At 45.2% G+C, this 26,303-nt stretch overlaps 2 protein-coding genes across 6 annotated transcripts in view; both read left to right on the top strand.

Annotated features, from left to right (window-relative positions):
- The window catches only part of ABHD6 (abhydrolase domain containing 6, acylglycerol lipase), a 56,160-nt gene extending 47,871 nt beyond the window's left edge, over positions 1–8,289 (top strand). For all 3 annotated transcript variants that reach the window (XM_058726405.1, XM_058726404.1, XM_058726403.1), the window contains one exon: positions 7,150–8,289. In XM_058726405.1, the coding sequence (XP_058582388.1) occupies positions 7,150–7,326 (177 nt within the window). In that variant the 3' untranslated portion in view covers positions 7,327–8,289. The remainder of the gene's footprint in view (positions 1–7,149) is intronic.
- Positions 8,290–10,028: 1,739 nt separating this feature from the next.
- On the top strand, positions 10,029–26,261 carry RPP14 (ribonuclease P/MRP subunit p14). Of its 3 annotated transcripts, XM_058726408.1 has the most exons (7): positions 10,029–11,038; positions 17,559–17,740; positions 21,130–21,227; positions 21,320–21,404; positions 24,959–25,035; positions 25,594–25,672; positions 26,129–26,261. In XM_058726408.1, the coding sequence occupies exons 3-7, from the start codon at positions 21,130–21,132 to the stop codon at positions 26,183–26,185; spliced, it is 396 nt and encodes a 131-aa protein (XP_058582391.1). In that variant the 5' UTR covers positions 10,029–11,038; positions 17,559–17,740; the 3' UTR covers positions 26,186–26,261. The 3 variants fall into 3 exon arrangements, with proteins under 3 accessions (XP_058582391.1, XP_058582392.1, XP_058582390.1); XM_058726409.1 differs by lacking the exons at positions 10,029–11,038; positions 17,559–17,740 and adding an exon at positions 17,757–17,896; XM_058726407.1 differs by lacking the exons at positions 10,029–11,038; positions 17,559–17,740 and adding an exon at positions 17,903–18,048.
- Positions 26,262–26,303: the final 42 nt, after the last annotated feature.

The raw sequence follows: 26,303 nt of genomic DNA, 5'->3' as shown, positions 1-26,303 counted from the left end.
AGCTGTCAGCACAGAGCCTGATGCGGGGCTAGAACTCACGGACCGCGAGATCATGGCCTGAGCTGAAGTCGGCTGCTTAACCGACTGAGCCACCCAGGCGCCCCTACAAAAAACTTTAAAGAGTACAAAAAGGTAGAGGCACCTGGGTGGCTCAGTCTGTTAAGTGTCCAACTTTGGTTCAAGTCATGATCTTGTGGTTCAGGACTTCTAGCCCTTCATTGGGCTCTCTACTCTCAGTGTAGAGCCCACTTCGGATCTTCTGTCCCTCTCGCTCTCTCTGCCCCTCCCCCACGCACACGCACGTGCTCTCAAAAATAAACAAACATTAAAAAAAGAATACCAAAAGGTTTCTGATGAAAATTTGATCTCTTTTCCATCCCACATTCCAATTCCCATTTCCTTGAGGCAGTTCTCACTGTCTTACATTTATTTCTTAAATTTTCTTAGGCAGACATTGACAGCAGCAAATATTTTTTACTTAGTTGTGACTATCTGTGTCGCGACTACTGAGCTCTGCTGTTGTGCAAAAGCAGCCATAGACAATATGCAGACAAGTGACCTGGCAGAGTTCCAATGAACCTTTATTTCCAAAAACAGGCAGTGGACCATTTACTTACTGCTATGCTAAGCATACATATACATGCATAGATAAGTTTTATCTGTAAGTTGTTCACACATGCTATATGCACTGTTTTGCACATTATTATTTCATATATGTAGGAATTTATGTATCTTGGAAATCATTTCATACCAGCCCACACAGATTTACTGCTTTATTTTTTAATATATATTTTTTTTATTTTCCTGACTTTTATTCATGTATTTAAGTAATAAGTTTTTCTATACACACACAAAAATGATAAGACCAGTGGTTAAATCCTGCTTTTTTTTCTTAATTTTTAAAAAAGTTTATTTATTTTTGAGAGAGAGAGAACAAAGTGGGGGGGTGGGTAGGCAGAGAGAGAGGGAGACAGAGAATTCGAAGCAGGCTCAGTGCTGTCAGCACAAAGTTCAATGTGGGGCCCAAACCCATGAATTGTGAGATCATGACCTGAGCTGAAATCAGATGCTTAACCGACTGAGCCACCCGGGCTCCCCACATTCAGGAATTTTTTTTTTTTAATTTTTTTTAACGTTTATTTATTTTTGAGACAGAGAGAGACAGAGCATGAACGGGGGAGGGGCAGAGAGAGAAGGAGACACAGAATCGGAAGCAGGCTCCAGGCTCTGAGCCATCAGCCCAGAGCCCGACGCGGGGCTTGAACTCACGGACCACGAGATCGTGACCTGAGCTGAAGTCGGACGCTTAACTGACTGAGCCACCCAGGCGCCCCACATTCAGGAATTTTAACACTGATGCGATGCCTTTGTCTAATCTACCATCCATATTTCAAATTCATCAGCTGTTTCAACAAGGTCCTATATGGAATCCTTCTCCTTCTCTTGCTTCCCTGAACTAGGATCTAATCCAGGATCACATATTAAATGTCATGTCTCTGCAGTCTCCTTTATTATGGACCGATACCCTACTCTGCCTTTGTCATTCATGACGTTAAGATATTTGAAAAGTATAGGTCAGTTATTTTATGAAATGTTCCTTAATTTGACTTTGCTGTTTCCTCATGATTAAACTCAGGTTTTGTATCACCACTGGAATAGCTCATGCATGGTAAGATTTCACATCTCGGACACACAGCGTCCTTCTGCCCATCCTCATGATGTTAATGTTGATTGCCTGGTTAAGATGTCTCATTTCTTCATTGTAGAGTTACTGTTTCTCTCCTTGCAGCTGATAAGGAGTCTGTTGGAGACACTTTGAAATATCCTGTTCCTCGTCAAACATTCCCCCCCTCTAGATTTACCATCTGTGAATGATTCTTGCCCCAAACAAAGTTTACATTCTTCTTTTTTTTAATGTTTGTTTGTTTTTGAGAGAGAGAGAGAGAGAGAGCGAGAGAGGGAGGGAGAGAGAATGCACAGGAAAGGGGCAGCGAGATGGAAACAGAGGATCTGAAGCAGGCTCTGTGCTGTCAGGGCAGAGCCCACTGTGGGGCTTGAACCCACAAGTTGTGAGATCATGACCTAGCTGAAGTCAGATACTCAACCATCTGAGCCACCTACACACCCCTTTTCTTTTTCTTCTTTAAGTTTTTGTATTTATTTTGAGGGAGAGAGTGAGTGGGGGGAAGGGCAGAGAGAGAGATGCAGAGAAAGAATCCCAAGCAGGCTCTGCCCTGTCAGCACTGAACCCAACACAGGGCTTGATCTTGTGAACCGTGAGATCATGATCTGAGTGGAAATCAAGAGTCAGACACGTACTGCCTGAGCCACCCAGGTGCCCCTGCGTGATTCTTGTAACAGCTGCATAGTACTCCATTTTATGGCTCTGCCACAGTGTATATAATTAGTGCCCTACTAATGGTCATTTAGATAATTTCTAGTTTTTTGCTATTAAACAGTACCTCAGTGAACATCAGTACAGGCAGGTATGAGTTTGTGGAGTGTGAGAGCATACGCAAAGGGTGAATTCTTTGGTGTGGACTCACTGGGTCAAAAGGGAAGTGCTTTTTAAAATTTTAATAGGTGTTAGGAGTGCCTGGCTGGATCAGTCGGTAGAACATGCAACTCTTGAAGTCGGGGTTGTGAGTTTAAGCCCCACGTTGGGTATAGAGCTTACTTTAAAAAAAAATTTTTTTTTTAATAATAACGTTTTAATAGGTTTTATTAGATGGCTCTGTATTAGTTTGCTGGGATAGTCATAACAAAGTACCACAAACTGGGTGGCCTAAACAATAGAAATTGACTATCTTAGGGTTCTAGAAGCTAGTAGTCCAAGTTCAAGTTGTCAGCAATTTGGTTCCTCCTGGGAGCTGTCACAGAGAATCTGTACCATGCCTCTTCCCCAGCTTCTGGTGGATGCTGGCGATCTTTGTGTTCCTTGGCTAATAGATATCTCACCCTGCTGTCAGCCTTCATCCTCACATGGCATTCTCCCTATACCTGTGTGTCTCTGTGTTTAAATTTTTGTAAGGGGGCCAATCATATTGAGTGAGGGGTCCACCCTGCACCCGTATGACCTCATCTTAACTAATTACATTTGCAACAACCCTATTTTCAAATAAAGTCACCTTTTGAAGGATTGGAAGTTGGTACTTCGAGATATGAATTTTAGGGGGGACACAAACGATAATAGAGCCTCCATACTGATTCATGTTGTTTGTTTGCAACTGTTCTTTAGAAATTGTATCTTAACTCAGAGTTCTTCTAAAATGTAAAGGAAGAGGAGGCAATGAGAAATGGAGCCTTTCTTTTTTTTTTTAATTTTTTTTTAATGTTTTTTCAGTTTTGAAAGGCAGAGAGCACAAGCAGGGCTGGGGTGGAGAGAGAGGGGGACACAGAATCCGAAGCAGGCTCCAGGCTCTGAACTGTCAGCACAGCGCCCTGGGCAGGTCTGGAACCCACCCACTAGCCTAGAGATCATGACCTGAACAGAAGTTGGATGCTCAACCTACTGAGCCACCCAGGCACCCCAGAAATGGAGCCTTTCTAAGGTCAGGATGGTCTCCTGGAAGGAGAAGCCAGGACTGTGTGCCCAGCACATGGGGGGAGGGAGCGGTGATAGCATCAGTGTGCAGCTATCCCAGATCGGCCAGGTGTGTCAAGGATGTATAGTGCAGGGAGGTGGGCATGGAGAGGAGGGAGGGCTCACTTGATCTCTTCTGCAGCAGCCAAAGGACTAAAAGAAGCTTTGTGTGCATCTGAGGGGAGAAGCAGGACACAGAGTAGGCCAGCAGGGGCTTATTCAATCAGAATCAAGTTAGAACAATGAAGGCCTTTCTTCATTCTAGAAACCCCAAAGGTTATTTGGGGCTCTCAGGGACCAACAAGGGGACAATGCAGAAACGAGGATGCTGGGCTTAGGCAAAGTCTAGGTTCCAGCCCTGCCTTTGCCCTGTATTGGCCTGTGACCTTGAGCAAGCCACTCAGCCACTCCAAATCCTGTGTTTCTCTTCTACTAGGGTGAATGTGAGGCTTAAGTGAATACATATGAGGGTGATCTTTCTCCAGTTACACAAAAATAAGTTGTTTATTACTCATGTCCTTTGCCTGTGATAGTTGGCCTCTGGCTAGGGTCCAGAATTTCTTCCAGGACTCTGGAGTCCATTTTGTTCTGAAAAAAGAGCATAACGTTCCATGGGCCTGCTATAAATACAATCAGATCTTCTGTGTGTTCTATGGACCATCCCCAGGGCAGAATCCAAATAGCAAAGGCTTTAGGGGCCCTTTATTTCATAGCCTTTTGCTTCCCAAGCATCTGGCTCTTTTCCTCTTCTATCATCAACAATTTGGTGTCACTGGCCAGCCCCTTCCAGGCTGAATGCAGTCTCCCTGTTCTTTGGACCCCTGTAGGTTCTGTAGCTGCTGTATTGTAGACTGCAGGGAGCTATGCACATTGTTGTTTATGTCAGTCATGCCCCCTGGATTTGGCCAGTATACAGCCTGCACAACTAAACCTGAGAGGATTTCTGCACAGCAGTTTAAGTATTTCCCCTCTGTGTTCAGTCCCACAGAGTGGGAGGGCCTTGTGGGGATACACAAGGTTTATTACTATTTATGTCCCTTCATCCTGCTAGCACAGTGCCTGGTATGCAGGTGACCCAGAGTACACAGTGAATGAGTGAGCAAGTTAGAAAGTAAATAGGGGCGCCTGGGTGACTCAGTTGGTTAAGCATCTGACTCTTGATCTTGACTCAGGTCATGATCTCAGAGTTTTGTGGGTTTGAGCTGACAGCACAGAGCCTGCTTGGGATTCTCCCTCTCTCTCTGCCCCTCCCCTGCTAGCACTCTCCTCTCTATGGCTCTCTCAAAATAAATAAATAAACTTAAAAAAAAAAAAAGATGCCTTATTTTAAAAAAAGTAAATAAACTAGCAAAGGGACAAACCCACTGACTGACTGCCTATGCATTTAAGTCAGCTAACAGATTTATATTGAGCACCTAGTATGTGCCTGACACCATATTAGACCCTGGGAATATAGCAGGGACCAAGACAGACAGGATCCCTACCCTCCAGCAGCCTATGGTCTACTTATATTATCATGCCTGACAGGGCTCAAACTAAGGTTAGATCCTATCTTTATAATTTTTATATTTTATTCATGATGGATCTTTTTGCATTAATGTTTGTTTTAAATACTGCATTAAAATAATCTTCATCTTGGGGCACCTGAGTGGCTCAGCTGGTTAAGCATCCAACTCTTGATCTCAGGGTCTTGAGTTCGAGCCCCACATTGGTCTCCACCCTGGAGCTTACTTAAAAAAAATAATAATCTCCATATTGATGACTGAGTTTTTTGAGCCTGCTTAGGTTTTGTGCCCAAGGCCAGTGCCTCACTTTCTTCACCCTAATTTTGGCCTTGGCCTGAAATGGGATGGGGGAAGATTGTTTGACCATCTGTATGAATGTCTTGCCCAAGAAACAGCTGGTGTGGTTCCCGTAGACATGCATGAGGGTCCACATAGCTGTTATTGCATGTACCTCTGAGTGACCGTGGGGAATGCTGGATTTGACCAGCATAACAGGGTCAAAGCTAGAGGCTCATGTGGGTATTTCTGAGCTCTCTGTAGGATATTCAGTTGGGAGTTTCTACTTTTTCATACTTTGACCAGTTGAGTCCACTTGCATTTCCTCTGGGTATTTTTCCACAGAATCTGGACTTTATTTCTACTCAGACAGGTGCCATGACAGCCTTACCTGTGAGTGAGGGGAAGGCAGAGGTGTCTGATTCCTCTGCAGGGTGCCCCCCTCACTAAGCTCCCCATTAGCTGCTCCTATTTGTGGCCCCGGGGGTACTTTGCTGTGCTCTGTGCCTTGGCTGAGGGATGCTTGTCGCTCCACTTCCTGGGTGGAAAATCTTGGTTCTAATGGTCTGGATTGATGAAAATGAAGCTCAAAAACAGAAGGCACTTGGGGAACCTGGGTGGCTCAGTTGGTTGAGCGTCAACTTTGGCTCAGGTCATGATCTCGCAGTCTGTGGGTTCAAGCCCCGCATCCGGCTCTGTGCTGACAGCTCAGAGCCTGGAGCCTGCTTCAGATTCTGTGTCTCCCTCTCTCTACCCCTCCCCAGCTTGCACTCTGTCTCTCTCTTTCAAAAAAAAAAAAATAAGTATTAAAAAAAAATTTTAAGGAAAAAAGAAAACAGACAGCACTTGAGTTTGTTGTGGGTCCTGCTTTTGTGTTGAGGATGAGAGGAGGGGTCCTCTTGCGTGGGATGAGTCGAAGGTGAAAGCCATGAAAGGGAACGAATGCAAATCTGAGACTACACAGGGTGTTGGGGAGGAAACACTGGATTGGTGTAAATGGCCAGGTAACCTAGGGCACAATGAAATTAAATGCCTTATTGGGAAAGGGTCAGCCCTGGAGAGTGGTGGCTTTCATATCAGAAGAGCGTTCCCCGTTATTCACAAACTTCAAGGCCTTCAGTCACACAGCTCTGGGGACCCCCAGAAGACCTTCAAAGAGATGCTATTCCCCCATCTCCAGCTTGGGATAATTAGCATTCACCTCTTGCATCTTGTTTATGTCTCTTTCCCACAGCTGGACTGATCATGTCCATCCCTAACATAGCCCTGCAGACCCCCACTGCTGTCAGATGGAGGCCTGAGCCCCAAGCATGGCTGGGGGAACAGGCCCCTCTTCCCTACCCCATCTCTCCCCCATGCACTCCCCACTCCCTGCGTGCTGTGTCTCAGCACCAAGCTAACTGCTGTCTCCTGCTCTTGCCATGATGTGCCCCCCTGTCCCGCATCATCCATGAATCCTCCTCCCTTGTGCACTCTCAGCTCCCAGGATGCTCCCCCAACAGAACCCTCGCCTGCTGACCCGTCTGGCTTCCCTACCAGACCAGGCAGGGGCTGTGTATTTCCACTTTAGTAATGCTGGCAGTGACACAACTCCTAGCACCAACTTGCAGAAGAAAATGTGAGGCATGCAGTCATATCTGTCAGAGGGCACAAGCCCCGACACCGAAGTGACTTGATCCCACAAATCACCTCTGCCAGGCTTCAGGTGGCATTCCATTCCCCGAAAGCATGTACTCAGGCATCTGAGTCTTTTCTATCTGGTTTCCTCTCTCGTCCTGCCTACAGGTGCTCGACGTGTCTGGGGCAGACATGCTGGCCAAGTCGATTGCCAACTGCCAGGTGGAACTTCTGGAAAACTGTGGGCACTCAGTGGTGATGGAGAGGCCCCGGAAGACAGCCAAGCTCATTGTCGACTTCTTAGCTTCTGTGCACAACACAAGCAACAACAAGAAGCTGGACTGAGGCCCCACGACCGCAGCCTGCATTTGGCACTGAGCATCTGCCCCCATCTCCAAAATCTGACGCGGCCACCACTTCTCAGGGATCCTGCCCCAAACGCGGTCAGAGAGCCAGCATCCCTGAGGAAGCCAGTCCCCTATCCCCAGTCTCAACAGATCCACAGAGCTTCGGGAGCCACGAGCAGATCTCCAAGATATTTTTCACAATGTAGAAACTCACATGGAACAAAATTAAGAAAACCCAGCCATGAAATCTACCCAGAAGTCTTCAAGTTCATGTTGCAAAGCCGCTGCCTTGGACCCTAATCACCGAGACCGTTTTCTTTCAAAACATCCCTCACAGACTGAGACTTGAGGTTTTTCTGTTGCTTCAACATCCTCCCCTGCATGGTCAGTGGCTGTTTTAGGAGCATTAGTCTCCATTTGCTGAGCTCCTCTTGTCTATGTCTAGTTTAAGTTTTATGTTAGAGACCCCTATATGAATGCAGTTTGTCAGCTGCAAGATCAGGGAGGGAAACAGCAAGCTATGAAAAATATTAACATGCGAGGAGGGGTGTGTTTCCACTGCTGCCAGCCCTCCCACCTGCCAGAGCAGTGGGGAACACAGGTGGGTGGTTTGATGGGCCCCCACATATCAGCTCCATCACGAGGGAGCCTAGAACAGTCACAGTGTGAAGAGCACCCGGCAGGGTGGGTTTCCTGGGAATAACTTATTATTTTTAAAAATAGGACTAATAAAGCAATAATGTTCTAGACATCTGTATCTAAATAATCACACAAAAGCACCTCGTGGGCCTCGTGTCTATCTTGCTGTGCTACTGAAGACCCTTGGGTGTAAAATACTAGTTTGTTAATGAATTCTGTGAATTCTGTGAACAGTAATGTGATTGAAAATAAGTCTAAACAGCTGTAAAAGTGATCACAATGACATGACATAAATTTAATAAATCTAGATCAGCAACATGCAGACAGTTTCCATTCCTAAGCTCCTATTTAAGTGCAGTGTTGGCAGATTTCGTGTCAATTTTAAAAAGGGCGTTTTGTTTTGTTTGTTTTAAGGCTTATTCTAAGGCATTGGAAAGCCTGGTTTGGATGGGTTATTAGTTTTCTTTTAAGTCTTATTTGCAATTTTTATTCAAAAATTTTTATTGTTCATTTATTTTTGAGAGAGAGAAAAAGAGAACAAGTGGGGGAGGGGAAGAGAGAGAGGGAGACACAGAATCCGAAGCAGGCTCCAGGCTCTGAGCTGTCAGCACAGAGCCCGATGCGGGGCTCAAACTCATAGACCACGGGATCATGACTCAAGCCGAAGTCAGACACCCAACCAACTGAGCCACCCAGGCACCTCTACAATTTTTATTCAGCTGAAATTGTATATCAAAAACAAAAGACAAGAGTCATCAAACTGTTCCTTGTGACACTTGTCTGTTGCACTTAGGAGCCCTTAAAATCCCTGGAACTTCATTCTTCTGAATCTATTTACAGAGAGTCTGTAGCCAAGTAGTTCTAGAAATAAAGTGAGATGAACTTCATAGTTTAAGTTGGAATGCAGGACTTGGTCTGAATATTTTAATTTATTGAGAAGAGTGGAACACAGATCTTAAAAAAAAGAAGATATGAAAATGTGATGTGTCAGACCTGTGGGCTGCAGCTAACGGCAGTGTTCAGAGGAAAGTGTTCAGAGACTAAGGCAAAAGAGCATGATTTAAGAATTAGAGAAATCAGGGGCGCCTGGGTGGCTCAGTCGGTTGAGCGTCCGACTTCGGCTCAGGTCACGATTTCACGGTCTGTGAGTTTGAGCCCCGCATCGGGCTCTGTGCTGACAGCTCAGAGCCTGGAGCCTGCTTCAGATTCTGTGTTTCCCTCTCTCTGCCCCTTTCCCGCTCATGCTCTCTCTCTGTCTCTCAAAAATGAGTAAATGTTAAAAAAAATTTTTTTAAAGAATTAGAGAAATCAGTGACTCATTAAAAAGGAAAAACATCAGAATCATAGGGGTCCCAGAAGATGAAGAGAGAGAAAAAGGGGTAGAAGGGTTATGTGAGCAAATCATAGTGGAAAACTTTCCTAACCTGGGGAAGGACACAGACATCAAAATCCAGGAAGCACAGAGGAGTCCCATAAGATTCAATAAAAACTGACCATCAACAAGGCATATTATAGTCAAATTCACAAAGTACTCAGGCAAGGAAAGAATCATGAAAGCAGCAAGGGGATAAAAAAGTTCTTAAGATACAAGGGAAGAGGTTTGCAGCAGACCTATCCACAGAAACTTGGCAGGCCAGAAAGGAGTGGCAGGATATATTTAATGTGCTAAATCGAAAAAATATGCAGCCAAGAATTCTTTATCCAGCAAGGCTGTCATTCAAAATAGAAGGAGAGATTAAAAGTTTCCTAGACAAACAAAAATTAAAGGAGTTTGTGACCACTAAACCAGCCCTGCAAGAAATTTTAAGGGGGACTTCCTGAGTGGGGGGCAGAAATAAAATCTTGGGGTGCCTGGGTGGCTCAGTCATTTGAGCATCTGACTCTTGATTTCAGCTCAGGTCATGATCCCAGAGTCCTGGGATCAAACCCTGCATCAAGCTCTGTGCTAAGTGTGGAAACTGCTTGAGACTCTCTCTCTCTCTCTCTCTCTCTCTCTCTCTCTCTCTCTCTCCTCTCCCTCTGCCCTCTCCCCACTCACACTCTCTCTCTAAGACAATTTAAAAAATAATAAAAATAAAATCTTAAAAAGAAGTCATAAAAAGAAATCAAAAATAAGCCTAGAAAAAAAATAGAAATAATACAAGTGAGAGCAAAATTCAATGACATAGAAAAGAAAGTAGATCTTAGACATGCTGCCAATTCCAATCTTTCATATTCACCAAGAATTCTGAACTTGATGCAGTCCTGGGGGAAGGGGTTAGTCTGGATGGGTTTGCGTGATGAGGGGAGGTGCCTGGGGTAGCCGAAGAAGCCCCAGGCCTGGAGTAAAGTACTGCAGATGGGAAACGCTATTGGTGCAGGAATTGTTATGCCCTGGGTGGATGGCAGCTAAGGATCACATCCAGAATTGCTTCAGTGGGGTCATCCGGGCAAAGACGTGTACTGTCCATCCCACCAAGAGGATGGTGGGCAGGGTCTGCAGCGGGATGCAGCTCCCACCTCCCTCTCTGTCACTGGGAAGCATCCACTGGGAGTGCTGAGCGGAGCATATGAAAGAGTCATTTGGACAAACCTAAAAAGTGGGTTTTCACGGTTCTCCTCTGGGCCTGCAGTTCTGGCCCCACCATGTTAGGAGGCCTCAAAAGCAGAAAAGCACAGCTCCCCTTTGCACCCGACATTTTGCCTTTGCGATTATGAAGAACTTGCTGGTTGCCCCCCAAGCCACAGCCCACTGGGCATTGTGGTGGGTGCCTTTAATGAGAGTTTTGGAAAGAAGAAAAGGGTTACTCATCACAGCCTTGCCTGAAAGACTGCCAGAAGCTTCTGAAATGACGACGGAAAGCCCCAGGAATCACAAGCAGGCTCTACATCCCACTGTCTGGCGTGGGTCCCTCAGGGCTGGATCCTGCTGGGCAGGCATCGAGGAAGCTGAGGGAGAGGCCATGGTTAGGACTCAATTTGCCATCAGTCTGGCTTCTTGTACAGCACAGAGGCAGCGTCAGGAGAGACTGATGCAAGAAACACATCAGTTTGATGGTGCTGCCCATCGTCTGCCTTCCATATGAACCCCAGTGAGTATTCCCCATCCCAGAGAACCTTATCTGTTGCGTTGTCCAAAGGAAGTTCCCAGAAAGTACAGGGAGATTATAAGGTAGGTCAGGCCAGCTGGAAGACTGCACCAGGTGCTCTCCCAAGTATTTTCCATGAATCACTTTATCAAGCTTTCACACACCCCTAAAAGGTACTTATAACTTGTGCCCATTGTATAGCCAGGAAACTGAGGCACTAAGAGGTGAAGAATCTTGCCCGAGGCCACACAGATAACAAGTATAGAAAAGCCTCTTGGTTTATGATTGAAGGTGACTATGCTTTCACTGGTTCAGGCAGGAGCTCTGGCCCAACTTCCAGTAGAGCCTGGGGCCCTGTTGGCTCACCTGAACTAAGACAGTGTGTGACAGCTTCAGCCACAGATCACTGAGGCCACACCTGGGGCTCCTGCTGAGGAAGATGACCCAGTTGTTCACTCAGCAAATAGTTAAGTATATCCCATTGCCCAGCCTCCTGCCAGGCAGCAAACAAGCTTACTTACATTGCGGCATCAAAGGGTGCCTCAAGGGACAGCCTGCTCATCTCCTCCCTGTCTCTTTTAGAACCAGGACTGGTGTCATGCCCTCCCTGGAAGGTCTCACTCCCTCTTGTTGACACCCCCTTCCCTCTGCCATACTGGAAATGTTCATCAGTGTTGTTTGCCCAAAGCAGTTTTCTGGACGGGAGAAGTCTCCTCTGATTGTTTGTTGTCCCTTGGGGTCAGGCTTGGAAAGCAGGTGATTGATGTAGCTCTGCTCCTAGCTGCCACTCCAGAGGCAGCCCGGAGGCTCTGCCTGGGACCAGTTCAGGCTCCCTTTGAAAGGTAAGGTCAACTCCCTGGACTTCATACCAGCCAGGGCTTTTGCACTCTCTTCAGAGAATTTTTAGGTTTTAATTAAACATAAATACTGACTTAAGGTTCCTCATTTAACTTTCCAAGCCCTGGATATTCATCGGTTGATTAATTAACATTGTTCTGAGATGATGGATATAAATTTTAACATCCACATATACCAGCTTTCCGCTTTGGGGACTTCCTGTCTTAGATCGAGAAATGTTTTATTAAAAGTGGCAATTCACTGGGTCTATTCCAAAAATGTTTGCTGAAATACTCTTCGGCCAGGTTTGGTAGTTGTTTTTTTTTGTTTTTTTGTTTTTTTTTTTTTTTAACTCTTTGTCTCTGTCTCTCCTCCTATCCTCCCCCACCTCCCACCCCCATGTGTTTCATCACTTTATTTGTCTCATATCTGTCTGTCTGTCTCTTTCACACATGCAGGCAGGCACAAAGAGATACACACTCTCCCCTGACAGTTGGGAGCCTGGCTCTTCTGATCTCTCATCTTGTATATCTTCCAGCATCACTCCTTTAACCATACAGACTGGGCTTTCTCACCAGTGGCTTCTCTCCTCACTCCCATCCACCCCAAAGTTGGATGATGTTCATACAAACCCTCCATCCTGGAAAGAAGGCGAAAAAGTAGAGAGGAGGTGGGAGTGGTCACAGATGGGGCAGCAGAGATGTCCTCAAATTACCTGCTGAGGTCAGAGCCAGAGGGTGATGGTGCAGGGCTGCTGTTCTGTACCCCCAGCTCCCCTGGGGCTCTGGGGCCCAGCGTTGCTGCTCTCTGGACTGGAAGTCACCAGGATGTGGGCCTGGGGTTGCCTATGATGGAATCAGGGTCTTGTGTGACTGTCGTTAGCCTAGTCAGGGAGAGGATATCAGATGACTCCTTTCAGCAGCAGGAAGGCTCCCCTCCCTTGGCTCCTGGAGGAACCTTTCCTTCATTGCTTGTTGGATATTTGGTCTCTATACCCTCCAGGCAATGACTAGGAACTTTAGGGCACACCTAGGGTATTTCCACCCTCCAGCAGGGGATGGGAGAAGAAAGAAGGATTCTTAGTGGCAGAAAGTGGCAGCTATAGATGTAAGTATAAGTCTACAATCCCTTACCAAACCTCAAAGAGCCAGATGTGATTCCAAATTGAGAAATTTTCCCATTTTAGAAAGGTATTATGGTGTGTATACCACAGATTATGTAATATCCTCAGTGGGGTCTGGGACTGCTTTACAGGATCAAATGCATTGACATTTCTGCTGTGCAGTGTATGAATATCCTCACTAAATGGGACAAAAGCTATAAAAAACTTCACCTCTGTTCAGATTAAGCGTTGGGTGCCACATGAAGAAAGATTTGGTTTCCATGCTTTTCTTGGATTTCAGAATTGTGGATAAGGAATGGTAGGTCTCCATTCCCTGCTTCCTCTCTCCTGCCTTGGGGTAGAGGTTGGAGGGGTAGGAACTGGGGGATAAGAAGGGGCATCTTGAGGAAGAGTCTGTTCTTCCAAGGTGGGAAGAGAGGCATAAACACAGGTGTGGTCCATGGCTCCCTCTTGTGACTATAAGGGGCAGTCCTGACTTTCATTTGACAATTAGAAAATTATTTAATTTTATAAGCAATTATAAAATTGTTTGACAATTGTTAAATTATAAGAATAATGACCTGTCACTTTAAAACAAATTTAAAAATGAGTGTTTAAAAAATATTCTTATACACACATATGTATAACCAGAAAAGACCCTACAGCTGGTTTATTGATGGTTTGTTTGGCTTTTACATAAATGGGTCCTGTTGGACATTACGGTTGCCACCCCGCACCCCCTGCTTGCTCTTTTCACTTACCTCTATGTTTTGGGACTCCTGTAGGTCAGAACCCACAGATCCCCCTGGTTCCTGGAATGGGGATGCAGAGCCCTCTAAGGAAAGGGGGGTACAGAGAGGGTGTACTTTGTAGGAACACGATGAATCTCTCAGAGAGGATCTCTGAATTTTAAGAAAGCCTCTTCGGCCCCTCCAGAAACAGGCTGCTTAATTACAAGGTGGTTGTCCTCTCCCCACATTCTCTCTTCCTAAGGTCCTAGAGCCTTTTATTAGGGATTTCTAAGGTCACTTGTAAGGAAAGGTTCCTCTATCATTTAAATACATTTCAGAGGGGCGCCTGACTGGCGCAGTCGGTTAAGCGTCCGACTTCAGCCAGGTCACGATCTCGCGGTCTGTGAGTTTGAGCCCCGCGTCAGGCTCTGGGCTGATGGCTCGGAGCCTGGAGCCTGTTTCCGATTCTGTGTCTCCCTCTCTCTCTGCCCCTCCCCCGTTCATGCTCTGTCTCTCTCTGTCCCAAAAATAAATAAAAACGTTGAAAAAAAAAATTAAAAAAAAAAATAAATACATTTCAGAAATTCTGGGTGAGACAAAGTTAAATAATCTGGCCCTTGCTCCAGCACCAACACAAGTAGGAGACTGACTGGGAAGGAGCAAAAACATCCTCAGAGAGCAGCCAAGATTAGGGCCGACGCGGGGACCGTCCTGCCACTCCCCTGGATGATGGGGGTGGTTTGGACTTAACAGTCTGGGCAGGAGCTTCTGGTCTTTTGTACCCTTGACTGGTGAGCTGCCCCCAGAGTCCCTGCCTGCAGCGTGTGCTGCTGATGTCCTTCCCAGATCCCCTGTACTGACTGCTGCCCCCACCCCCCACCTGCTGGGAGTACTGGCTGCTGAGGAAACACACCTGCCCTTCTCCCAGAGAAGCGCCCTCAGATGGCAGGAGGCTCCTTCGAGGTTGTGCCCCATCCTCTTCCTCTCACCTCCTGGGGTTGCCAGACAAAATACAGGATACCCAGCTAAATTTAATTTCAGGCAAACAACGAATACTTTCTTAGCACAAGGATATCCTACTCATTGTTTATCTGAAACTCAAATTTAACTGGGCAACTATTTTTCTTTGCTAAATCTGGCAACCCTACAGCTGGCAGTCAGTGACCGGGGAGGAGTGTGATGAAGCCTTGGCCGCCTTGCCTCCAAGGCTGGAAGCTTGCTGGTGTCACTTGTGCTCCAGGGCTCTGTGTGGGATCAGCCTGAGGTTGGGCTGCAGCTGAACCCATGGCTTTGTTTAGCTTCTTCCCCAGCCCCATCCTGCTTTCCTCCCCCACTCACAGGTTTCCCATGAGAGCTGCCCCCAATAAATTACTTCCACAGAGATTCCTATCTCATGCTCGGCCTCTGGGGACTCAAAAACATGCCTGCTTTTCATATTTCCTGTTTGGAGATGATGCTCAGGGTTGCCTCAAAGAGCAACGTCTAGCCGTGTCATCCCATGGGTTCTGGGGCTTCTCATCACCATAGGCAAATGGCTTATTCTACTTTTTTTTTTTTTTTTTTAAATCTGTGAAGGCAATAATAATAGTGACATTGCAGGGTAGATAGGATAATGTAAGCAAGCAAGCAATCTGGTACTTGGCAGGTCTCCCTAAATGGAAACAACAGCTGTCATTCCATAGTCTTTAGCTTCTAGTCATTTTCACTTCCTTTGTCCTACATTTTCCTTTCCTTTCTTTCTTTTTCTTTTTTAATTTGTTTTTGAGAGAGAGTGTGAGTGGGGGAGGAACAGAGAGAGAGGGAGAGAGAGACTCCCAAGCAGACTTTGCGCAGATCCCGATGCGGGTTTGAACTCACAAAACTGTGAAATGACCTGAGTGAAACCGAGTCAGACGCTTAATGGACTGAGCCACCCAGGCACCCCACTTTGTCCTACCTTCTTCATCTGCTGACATGAGTGGATATGATTCCCATGAGGCTGATGGAGATTTGTGGCTGTGATCCTACTTGGGCCTCTCTCTTGACTTCTCTTCCCAAAGTTATGAAAGTTTTAGTAAAAGCCACTCTTGGCAGCAGTTTACAAGGCAGGAAGGGGAGCTGAAGAACACAGCAGAAGAGGGGAAGTATGGACTCAGCTCTTTCTCAGCTGCCATCACTTCCAGGAACATAAAATACTCTCAGATCCCCAACAACTTTGCTCTGACGTGTCAGAAACAGAGTGTCCAGAATGGCCATCTTGAGCCAACTGACGCCACCAGTGCAATGCTAGGCAACTTTTATAAAGACCAAGACAGGCTTGTGTGTTATGATTAGGAGTGATGTTCAGATATATTGTTACAAAGGGAGAGCCCCCCTACTGTATCTCTGGAAGGACACTTCAGAAACTCATACCAGGGGCACCTGGGTGGCTCGGTCGGTTAAGGCCAACTCTTGATTTCAGTTCAGGTCATGATCTTGTGGTTCATGAGTTCGAGCCCCGAATCAGGATCTGCACTGACAGTACAGACCCTGCTTGGGATTCTCTCTGCCCCCACCTCCCCCCCCCCTCCAATCTTGTGCACGGGCGCTCTCTCTCTCTCTCTCTCTCAAAATAAATAAACTTTATAAGAGAAAAAGAAAGAAAGAAAGAAAGAAAGAGAAAGAAAAGAAAGAAAGAAAGAAAGAAAGAAAGAAAGAAAGAAAGAAAAAGAAAAAGAAAAAGAAAAAGAAAAAGAAAAAGAAAAAGAAAAAGAAAAAGAAAAAGAAAAAGAAAAAGAAAACACCACTGGCTGTGGGGTCTGTGTTGATTTCCTCTATCTCTCCCCCCATCTGGAACAAGTTCTATCTCCTCTGAGGGGAGAAGGAAGGGAAGCAGAAGCTGCAGGACTGCAGAACACGACAATAGCCAAAGACTGAAGTTTCGGGAAATAGCAGACAGTGGAATTTTTAGAAAAGACATTAAGAGAGAAGGTCCCAACTGACTCAGGCTCAGTTTTGGCTGTGCAGGGCAACCCTCTGCCCCCAAAGGAAGTAGAATTAGCACACCCATCTATGAATTACTGCATTCACTAAACATACGTTGAGTGTCAGGCAGGGGAATGCTGTGGTGAGCCAACACAAACAATACCATCCCCATCCTCATGGGGCTCATACTCAAGTTATGGCAGCCCCAGCCCCTCTCCCCCACGCACTCCTGACTCATAACACACAACTGGTGGTGGCACGGTGCAGTATGGAGAGCACCATCTGGAGTCAGACCGTCTGCTCACTAGTTATAAACATGTGATCTTGGGCAAGTAACAGCCTCTTGTGCCGCAGTCTCTACCCCTTTAAAATGGGGATGATCATAATAATAGCTACTTTGGGATTGTGTGAGAGTTCCCCGAAATAACTTCTGAAAAGTTTTTTTTCATAGCACCTGGCCCAAAGAAAATACTTGATAATTATCATCTATTATTATTATTAATTATTAAATATAAACACTATTTGTTTTACGGGTACGGGGCCAAAAGTACTTGCTGGGCTCAGCAAGTACTTATTGAATAAATGCACAGATGAAACCTGGCTTAATTTGAAGACAGGACCATCTGGACCAACTCAGATAGATACACTACTGTATGCTGGGAGCCACAAGGGACATTGAGAGCGTCCTTGGAGTGCTTGACAGATGCTCAGCAGAAGAGCTGCTATATATAAAGTTGAATGAATGAATGCATGCATAAATGAATGACTATGAAGCGAGCTCCCGGACCGAACAAACACATCCGGAGTCCCAACCCCATTGAGACATTCGCTCATAGAGCATTCTCTGGAGTGAGCACCAGGGGGCACTGAGCTCGGCCAGTCTCAGCTACCGATCACGATTTATCCCTAGGTTCTTAGCAGAACTCCGCGCGGTGACGTCATATCCGCGCCTAGACGTCACGCTTCCGGAGGGCGAAACAGGAGCCAAACGTAAACATCCCCGGAGTTTCCCGGGCCCAGGGTGTGGCCTCTGCGGGGGAGCTCCGAGCTTTGGCAGAGTCTTGCAAGGAACGGGATTCAGGAAGGCGCCAGGTTAGTCCGACCGAGAGCAGAAAAGTGGAAGACCATAGCAGAGCGGTTGTTCGCCGGGATCGGACTCAGTCGGCCACGCTGTTGACGCTAGGACGTGTGCGCCAGGCGCGCGTGCGCAAGACGGGAGTTGCGGCGGGCGGCGCGTGGCATTCTGAAGTACCTATCTGCTGGGGTTTGGGACACTGTGCGGCTGGGGAGGTTCCGCCGCGCACCTCCCTGGGGGTTTGTGCTGCGGGGTCTCGGTAGGGGATGGTAGCTGCGAGGAGCGAGCGGGACCATGTGTGCAGAGCGCATGCGCCCGGCGCCAGGTGGGCGTTAAATAAGTGGCGGATGGTGGTCGAAGAAAGTTGAAAACAACCGAAGTGCCCAACAGTGCATGATTGAGCTTTTTTTTTTTTCTTTAATGACTGATTTGGCCCCAGTCTTAAGTATTTAATGTGTACTGTGTGTGATGCAGTTTTTGATTCTTGAGAAACAGTATTGAACAAGATATTCCTGTTTCTTGCAGAGTGTACGTTATGTTGGGGTGGAGGAGGGAAGTACAAGCAGAGAATAAATGAGTTACGTAGTTGTGTTAGAGGCGTAGTAAGTTCTATGAGAAAAAACTAGAGCAGGAGCCTGGAGGGGTTGCCGTATTAGATAACCACCAGACCAAAGCGAGGGGGGAGAGTTGATCAAAGCCATGAAGGAAGCAAGGGAGCGACCCACCTGGCTACCTGGAAAAAGACTATTCCCAGCCTGCGTTAAAGCTAGGACCCAGGCAGAGAGGCGGGAGGGAAATGGTGTATGAGAAAGAGCTAGGAGGCCTCTGGTGGAAGGGGTTGAGTAGGGGAGTATGGTAGGACATGAGATCAGAGCGGTTGGAGGAGGCAGGAGTACAAATCAGGTAAGGCCTTGCAGGACCGGTAGGTCCTTTAGCTTTACTCTGAGTAAAATGGGAACCGTTGCAAGGTTTTGAGCAGAGAAATGGCCGCGGCTTGAATAGCTTTTAATCGACTCATCCTGGCTCTGTAGAAACTAGATTGGGAGGTGCTGGGGCGAAGCAGGTGGAAGTAGGGACATCTGTTACTAGTAGGTCATTTGATGAGCATTCTTGCAGCCATTACAAAGTCTGGCTTCAAAGATTATGATAGCAATGGCTGTGGAAGTGCTTTCATGGTGCTGAGCCTGATGGATATGCCAGGCTGTATGAAGGGCTACCTGACATCCTCTCCTTTAATATCAGGATAACCTGCAGAGGGCAATACTGTCACTGACCCTGAAGCTCAGGCTATGTGGAGGTGACTGCTCAGTAAACACTTTTTCCTTAAGTCTTTTTTGGTAAAATATATATGACATAAAATTTGTCACTTTTAAGTGTATGTTAACATTGCTGTGCAACCATTATCACGGTCCATTTCCAGAATACTCCTTAAATCTTCATTGTTCTTGACAGCCTGAGCCCCAGGCCCCAATCTCATTCCCCTACCTCAGGCAGCCAACTCTATCAAGGCTGATAGTAACTCTTAAAAAACACCTATCATGTGTGAGACAACGAATGAAGTGATTCTTCCTGTTCTTCTAGTCAGGGAAGATTCTAATGATTGGGAAAGAATCATCAGGTAGTTATTTCTGCAGTGTTGAAACCAAAGATACCCTTGAACATATAGGCCTAAGACATCACCATTCAGTAAGTGTTTATTGAATACATACTCTGCACCAGACACAGTAACTATTAAGTGGGTGGTTGGATGTAGCTCCTTGACCTTGACTTGTCATTTTCTCTGGGGATATCATCTAGGAGTAGTAGGAACTAAGCCTGATGCATAGGTTTTTGTAAATGCTGGTTTAGAGCTTTATGACCTTTGCTAAGTCCCTTTCCTTGGTTGGACCTCAGTTTCCTGGTTCCTTTAGTGGAGAACCAGATATTAAACAGTATTAAGAGGTTGCATAACAAGGGAATCTAACTTAGAACAGGGTGTCAAGGAAGGCCTCCTTGAGGTGAAACTCGGAGAAGAGGAGGTAACCTGTAAGCTAAAATCCAAAGAATGAGTAGGGGCTATGCAGAGGGAGAGTGAGGTGGGAGTGGAGCCAAGGACAGGGATTCTCCACAGGGGGATCAGCATGTTCTGTGTTCTTGAAAGATCCAAATCTGTTAGGAATGACATCGAGGTCCATTCCAGGAGTTCCTCTTAAACCCCTTGCTGTTTAAGCTTGGTCTTTTGTGGGTTTGCGAAATAGCCCTGTGCAGACATGGCTTCCAGACAGACAACAGGCAAACCCAGCATGTGATGGGACAGCAGAACTACCACCCCTCATTCTCCTGCTCATGTACTGTGTGGACTGAGAGTAAACAAGAAGACGGCCTTCAGATCCTAGATTTTATTCCTGTATGCAATTTTTTTTTTTTTTTTTTTTAAGAGATATACTAGGGGCGCCTGGGAGGCCCAGTTGGTTAAGCGCCTGACTTCAACTTGGGTCATGGTTGCACAGCTCATGAGTTCGAGCTCCGTGTCAGGCTTTATGCTGATAGCTCAGAGCCTAAAGCCTGCTTTGGATTCTGTCTCTCTGCCCCTCCCCTGCTTGCACTTTCTTTCTGTCTCTCAAAAATAAAAGAGAGACATCCTACTAGAGTGGTCCTGAGAGGACTCAGGAGCCATTGGAATCTGTGTGCCCTTGGGCAAGTGTTCCCTCTCTTTGCTAAGCCTCAATGTCCTCTTCCCAAAAATGGGAGTGATAATAGCTTTTACCTCGTGGGATCATTTTGAAGACTTATGACCTAAAGTATGTGAAGCGTTTAGCATAGAGCTAGGTACTAAGTGATGATAAACGTTCATTGGGATTATGTCAGAATTTAAGAGTACAATGGTCTGGCATATATAAAATCTGGAAACTTTGTGTCTGTCTGGGTAACTTTGGTTTGACCAGAATTAGATTAGTTACTATACTAGGAGTTCTTTTATCTTTTTTTTTTTTTTAAGTTTATTTATTTATTTTCGAGAGAGAGAGAGAGAGAGCGCAAGTGTGAGCACAAGCAGGGGAGGGGCAGATAGAGAGGGAGACATACAGTCCAAAGCAGGCTCCAGGCTCTGAACTGTCAGCACAGAGCCCAACATGGGACTCAAACTTGTGAACTCTGAGATCATGACCTGAGCTAAGTCAGATGCTGAACTGACTGAACCACTGAGGCACCCCACTATACTAGGAGTTCTTTTAAAAATCAAATGAGTCAGGTACCTGGCTGGCTCAGTTGGTAAAGTATGTGACTCTTGATCTTGGGATTGTGAGTTCAAACCCCACATTGGGTGTAGAGCTTACTTAAAAAAATAAAGATGGGTCAGATTGTCACTAAAAAAGTGAAAAATAGCTTGTACCTTGCTAACTTCTAGCTCTCTTGACTTGATTTCTAGATGTGGTCAGTGTTGGAAAAGATGCCAGCTCCAGCCACTACATATGAAAGAATAGTTTACAAAAATCCCTCTGAGCACCACTATATGAAAGTGTGTCTGTAAGTTCAGTTTCCTAAGTTCTCCTTTTGATTACTTTTTTATGAGTCTGAATAGTATGAAATACATTTTTTCCTTTTTAATGTTATTACAGAGAATTTCAAGACCATGGGGTTGGACTGAATGTTGCACAGTTCAAACAGCTGCTTATTTCAGCCTTGAAGGACCTGTTTGGGGAGGTATGAATCACTTAGTAGATTGAACACTCCTTAGATCTTTGTAAGAAATACTAAAATGGTGCTTTTCCAAATACTTTTTTAGAACTGTAAAACCATATTTGAAATTGCAGAAGTGGACTTTCAGAAATACACTTTGGGTAGGTTTGTTCTAATATGCCTTCTGTTTGATGAGGAACTTGTTAGACAAATGTTTGTTTTAGGCCAATACTACTCATGGTATGGTCCAGATCTGCAACCTGCAGATAGTTTTTTTGCCCATTGTGAAGATTTGTGGCTCGCAGCAGAATCAGCACACCACTTCCTTTACTGAGAAAGTCTCCTTATGTGAAAAATTGAGCTGAAACCATCAGAGGAACATGTGATTCTTAATCGTGGGGTTGTGAATTCGAGTTCCACATTGGTGTAGAGATTACTAAAAAAAAATAAAAGAACAGCTGAACTAAACAATGTGCTTAGCAATCTTGTTGATTTACATTGTGATACAGCCTCTTATTTTATCACAGACCAGCACATTGAGTAGTCCTCTTTTAGCATTCTCTTGAAAATAGTAGAATTTTGAGAGAGAACAAAGGCAGATGACTCAGAAAATTACTTTCTGATTCATATGTTTTATCAAATCCATCTGGTAAGCATCTCATTAAAATTAAAAACATATACTCCACAAAAGACTCAGTTAAGGGATGAAAAGACATATTACAGACTGGGGGAACTATTTGCAACCTGCATACCTAGAATATGAAAAGAACTCTCAAAACTCAATAGTGAGAAACCAAACATTGCAATTAGAAAATGAGCAGGGGCACTTGGGTGGCTCAGTTGGTTAAGGGTCCGACTTGATTTTGGCTCAGATTGTGATCTCATGGTTTGTGGGTTCGAGCTCTGTGTCGGGTTCCATGCTGACAGTGTGGCGCCTGCTTGGGATTCTCTCTCCCTCTCTCTCTGCCCCTCCCCCCCGGTCAGGCACATGCTCGCTTGCTCTCAAAATAAATAACAAAAAGAAAATGAGCAAAAGACATGAATAGACATTTCACTAAAAAAGATGTACCATTGGCAAAGAAGCACATGAATGAAAAGTTCAGCATTGTTAGCCATTAGGGAAATGCAAATTAAAAACAGGGGCACCTGGGTGGCTCAGTCGATTAAGCATCCGACTCTTGATTTTGTCTCAGGTCATGATGCCAGGGTCGTGGGATCTAGCCTCTGTCAGGCCCTGCACTGAGTATAGAGCCTACTTAGGATTCTCTTTCTTTTTCCCTCTGCCCCTCTCCCCTGCTTGCTCTCTCTCTCTCTCAAATTAAAAAAATATTTTAAAAAATACACGATGAGTGGGGTGCCTGGGTGGCTCAGTCGGTTGAGCACCCGACTTCGGCTCAGGTCATGATCTCACAGTCTGTGAGTTCGAGCCCCGCGTCAGGCTCTGTGCTGACAGCTCAGAGCCTGGAGCCTGCTTTGGATTCTGTGTCTCCCTCTCTGCCTCTCCCCCACTCATGCTCTGTCTCTCTCTCTGTCAAAAATAAATAAACATTAAAAAAATTTTTAAAAAAATACACGATGAAATATCACTACACACCTGGCAGAACAACTGAAATTTTATAGATAGTGATAACATTAAATGCTGGCAAGGATGCAGAGAAACTGGATCACTCATGCATTGCTAGCGGGAATGTAAAACGGCACAGCCACTTTGGAACACCATTTGTAAAAGAAAAAATTAAACATGCAGCTACTGTACTACCCAGCAGTTACACACCTGGGCATTTGTCCCAGAGAAGTAAAAACTTACTAATGTTTGCACAGAACTCATATGTGAGTGCTTATAGCAGCTTTGTTTGTAAGAGCCCAAAAGCAGAAGTTAGCCAGATGTCCTTCAGTGGGTGAGTAGTTAAATGTTCATACCATGGAATATACTCGATAATAAAAAGAAACACACTATAGATATATGCAGTAGTGTAACTGAATCTCCAGAGAATTATGTTAAGTGAAAAGCTAGTTCCAAAAAGTAACAGTCAGGTGATCCCATGTATGTAATGCTCCTGAAATAACAGTTATATAATCTGGAGAAAGATTAGTGGTTAGGGGTTGGGGGGAGGAGTGGCTGTGACTAAAAAGAGGTAGAAGGAGCAAGCCCTGTGGTGATGGTATAATTCTTTATCTTGATTGTGCTGGTGGTTGCATGAAACTACTTATGTGGTAAAATTGCGTAGAAGTACACACATAAACACGCACACACACAAATACACAAAAATGAGTGCATATGTCACTGGTAAAATCTGAATAAACTGATCGATACTAGATTTTTGGTTTTGATATTGTACTACTGGGGGAGGCTTTGAAGGGTGCGTAGAACCTTCCTGTAAATTTCTTTGCAACCTCCTGTGACTTTAATTTTTCAAAATAAAAAGTTCAAGGAAAAACTATTCCTTCTATATGGCAGGTATAAAACCTGGTTCCTGAGGATGTAGCCATGAACAGACAGGGCATCTGCCTCATCGATGAATAGTCTTGATTATTTTAGTAGAAAACTCTGTTGAACAGTTACTGGCAAGAATGATGAATATTATGCGAGGAAGTATGTGGTTCCTATATGTGAAAGAGCATACCAAGCGATGGAGCTTAAGCTTGAGAATCAGGGATGAGACCTTTTATTTTTTATTTTTTATTTAAAAAAATTTTTTTTTAACGTTTATTTATTTTTGAGACAGAGAGAGACAGCGCGTGAACAGGGCAGGGGCAGAGAGAGAGGGAGACAGAGAATCCGAAACAGGGTCCAGGCTCTGAGCTGTCAGCACAGAGCCCAACGCGGGGCTCGAACTCACAGACCGTGAGATCATGACCTGAGCCGAAGTCAGACACTTAACCGACCGAGCCACCCAGGTGCCCCGAGACCTTTTGTTAAGTAGGCTTCGTGCCCAATGTGGGGCTTGAACTCATGACCCTGAAATTGAAAGTCTCATGCTCCACCAACTGACCCAGCTCCCAGGGATAGGACAGTTTAAACAAAGACTTGAAAGGTGAAGAGTCACTAGCAGTATGAAGAGGTACAAGAAGAACATTCCAGACAGGGAATTGTAAAGAAGCAGGACCGGTACTACACCACTACTAAATACTGTTTTTTTTGAGGAGAAAAGCAGTTGACAGGATTAGTTATTAGACTTTTTTTTTTTTTTTTTTCAACGTTTTTTATTTATTTTTGGGACAGAGAGAGACAGAGCATGAACGGGGGAGGGGCAGAGAGAGAGGGAGACACAGAATCGGAAACAGGCTCCAGGCTGCGAGCCATCAGCCCAGAGCCCGACGCGGGGCTTGAACTCACGGACCGCGAGATCGTGACCTGGCTGAAGTCGGACGCTTAACCGACTGCGCCACCCAGGCGCCCCAGTTATTAGACTTTAAGAATGGTGATGACAGGGGCACCTGGCTGGCTCAGTTGGAGGAGCATGCGACTCCTGATCTCAGGGTTATGAGTTCAAACCCCACACTGGGCATAGAGATTACTTAAAAGAATAAAGATTAGTGATGACAGTAGTCTCCTAATAGTATTATTCCATACCTAGGTTGATGCAGCCTTACCCTTGGACATCCTGACCTACGAAGAGAAGACCTTGTCAGCCATCTTGAGGATATGTAGCAGGTACAACAGATGGTGGCATATTTGTGGTATAACAGAGCAGAGAGATGAGTGGAGAAATATAGCAAAAATGCTCTCCTCTCAGTATGAGAAGAGTTTTGTCATTGTGAACCCTGAGCAGCTTTTAGAAGTTTAAACTGGGAAGGATATGAACATTCATCCACCGAGCTTACACTATACAGAGGAAAACTCATGATTTGCTTACAATTGTAGTGTTTCCCAATTGATGGTCATGGTTGCAAACTCAGAGATGTGTATTTTAGAAACATTCCCGGGGCTCCTGGCTGGCTCAGTCTGAGGAGCATGCAACTCTTGATCTAGGGGTCATAAGTTTGAGCCCCACATTGGGTGTAAAGATTACTTAAATAAATTAAAATTTTTTTAAAAATTCCTAATTGAGGTTCATTGTATTCTCTGCCTATAACATATTGTGCTTTTACTTTTGAAGTTTTCTCATTTAAATTAGGTTTTCTGGACCTAATTTAACTGCCTGGACCGTCATGAAGGTACTAGGGAGATGTCACCGCGACAAATCTTTATGCATTCTTGATCTTTCCACAGTGGTCTTGTAAAATTGTGGAGCTCTTTGACTCTGTTGGGATCCTATAAAGGCAAGAAATGTGCTTTCAGAGTGATTCAGGTAAAGCCCATTCCTTCACATATTCCAAACCAGGTTGAGTAGGGATGAAACTGCTTTTTAATACATGTTCCATTTTTGTGCCTGCATAAATCTAGTATGGCTGACACTATTCAGCTGGGAGTGGTGGGGAGGGATAAGGACTTTGTTGCTTCTGGAAGTGTGAGACAGAGCACTTAGATTTTAGATTTTATGGGAGATGTTTGGGGATGAAACTTAGAGCTCTTGTGGAAAAGTCTTAACTTTTCATTTATTGCTTAATGCCTAGTGCCTTAAATATTGGAACACTGTTTCTGAACTTACTATCACTTATTTATCTAAGGCCACCTCTAAGGATGCCCTTTAGAATGCTGCTGCATCAGCTTTGCTTACCCCATGAAATTAGGCATGTTTCCACATGCCCCGTGTTTCAGTGCAGTCTTTTCCCAATATTTCCTTAACTTTTTCTTTCTCTTACAGGTTTCTCCATTTCTTCTTGCCTTATCTGGTAACAGTAGGGAGCTAGTGTTGGATTGAATAGTCTTCAATGTCAGAAACATTCCTCCGCTCTCAAAAGGTACTTTTTGATGCCAGAATCACATCTGAAGACTGAAGCAGTCGAAAAGCTCCGATTGCTGGACTTTGACAGTGCTGA

This window comes from Neofelis nebulosa, chromosome 4 (genome assembly GCF_028018385.1).
Source record: "Neofelis nebulosa isolate mNeoNeb1 chromosome 4, mNeoNeb1.pri, whole genome shotgun sequence".
Lineage (NCBI taxonomy): Eukaryota > Metazoa > Chordata > Mammalia > Carnivora > Felidae > Neofelis > Neofelis nebulosa.
This window is presented reverse-complemented; position numbering and strand designations above follow the sequence as displayed.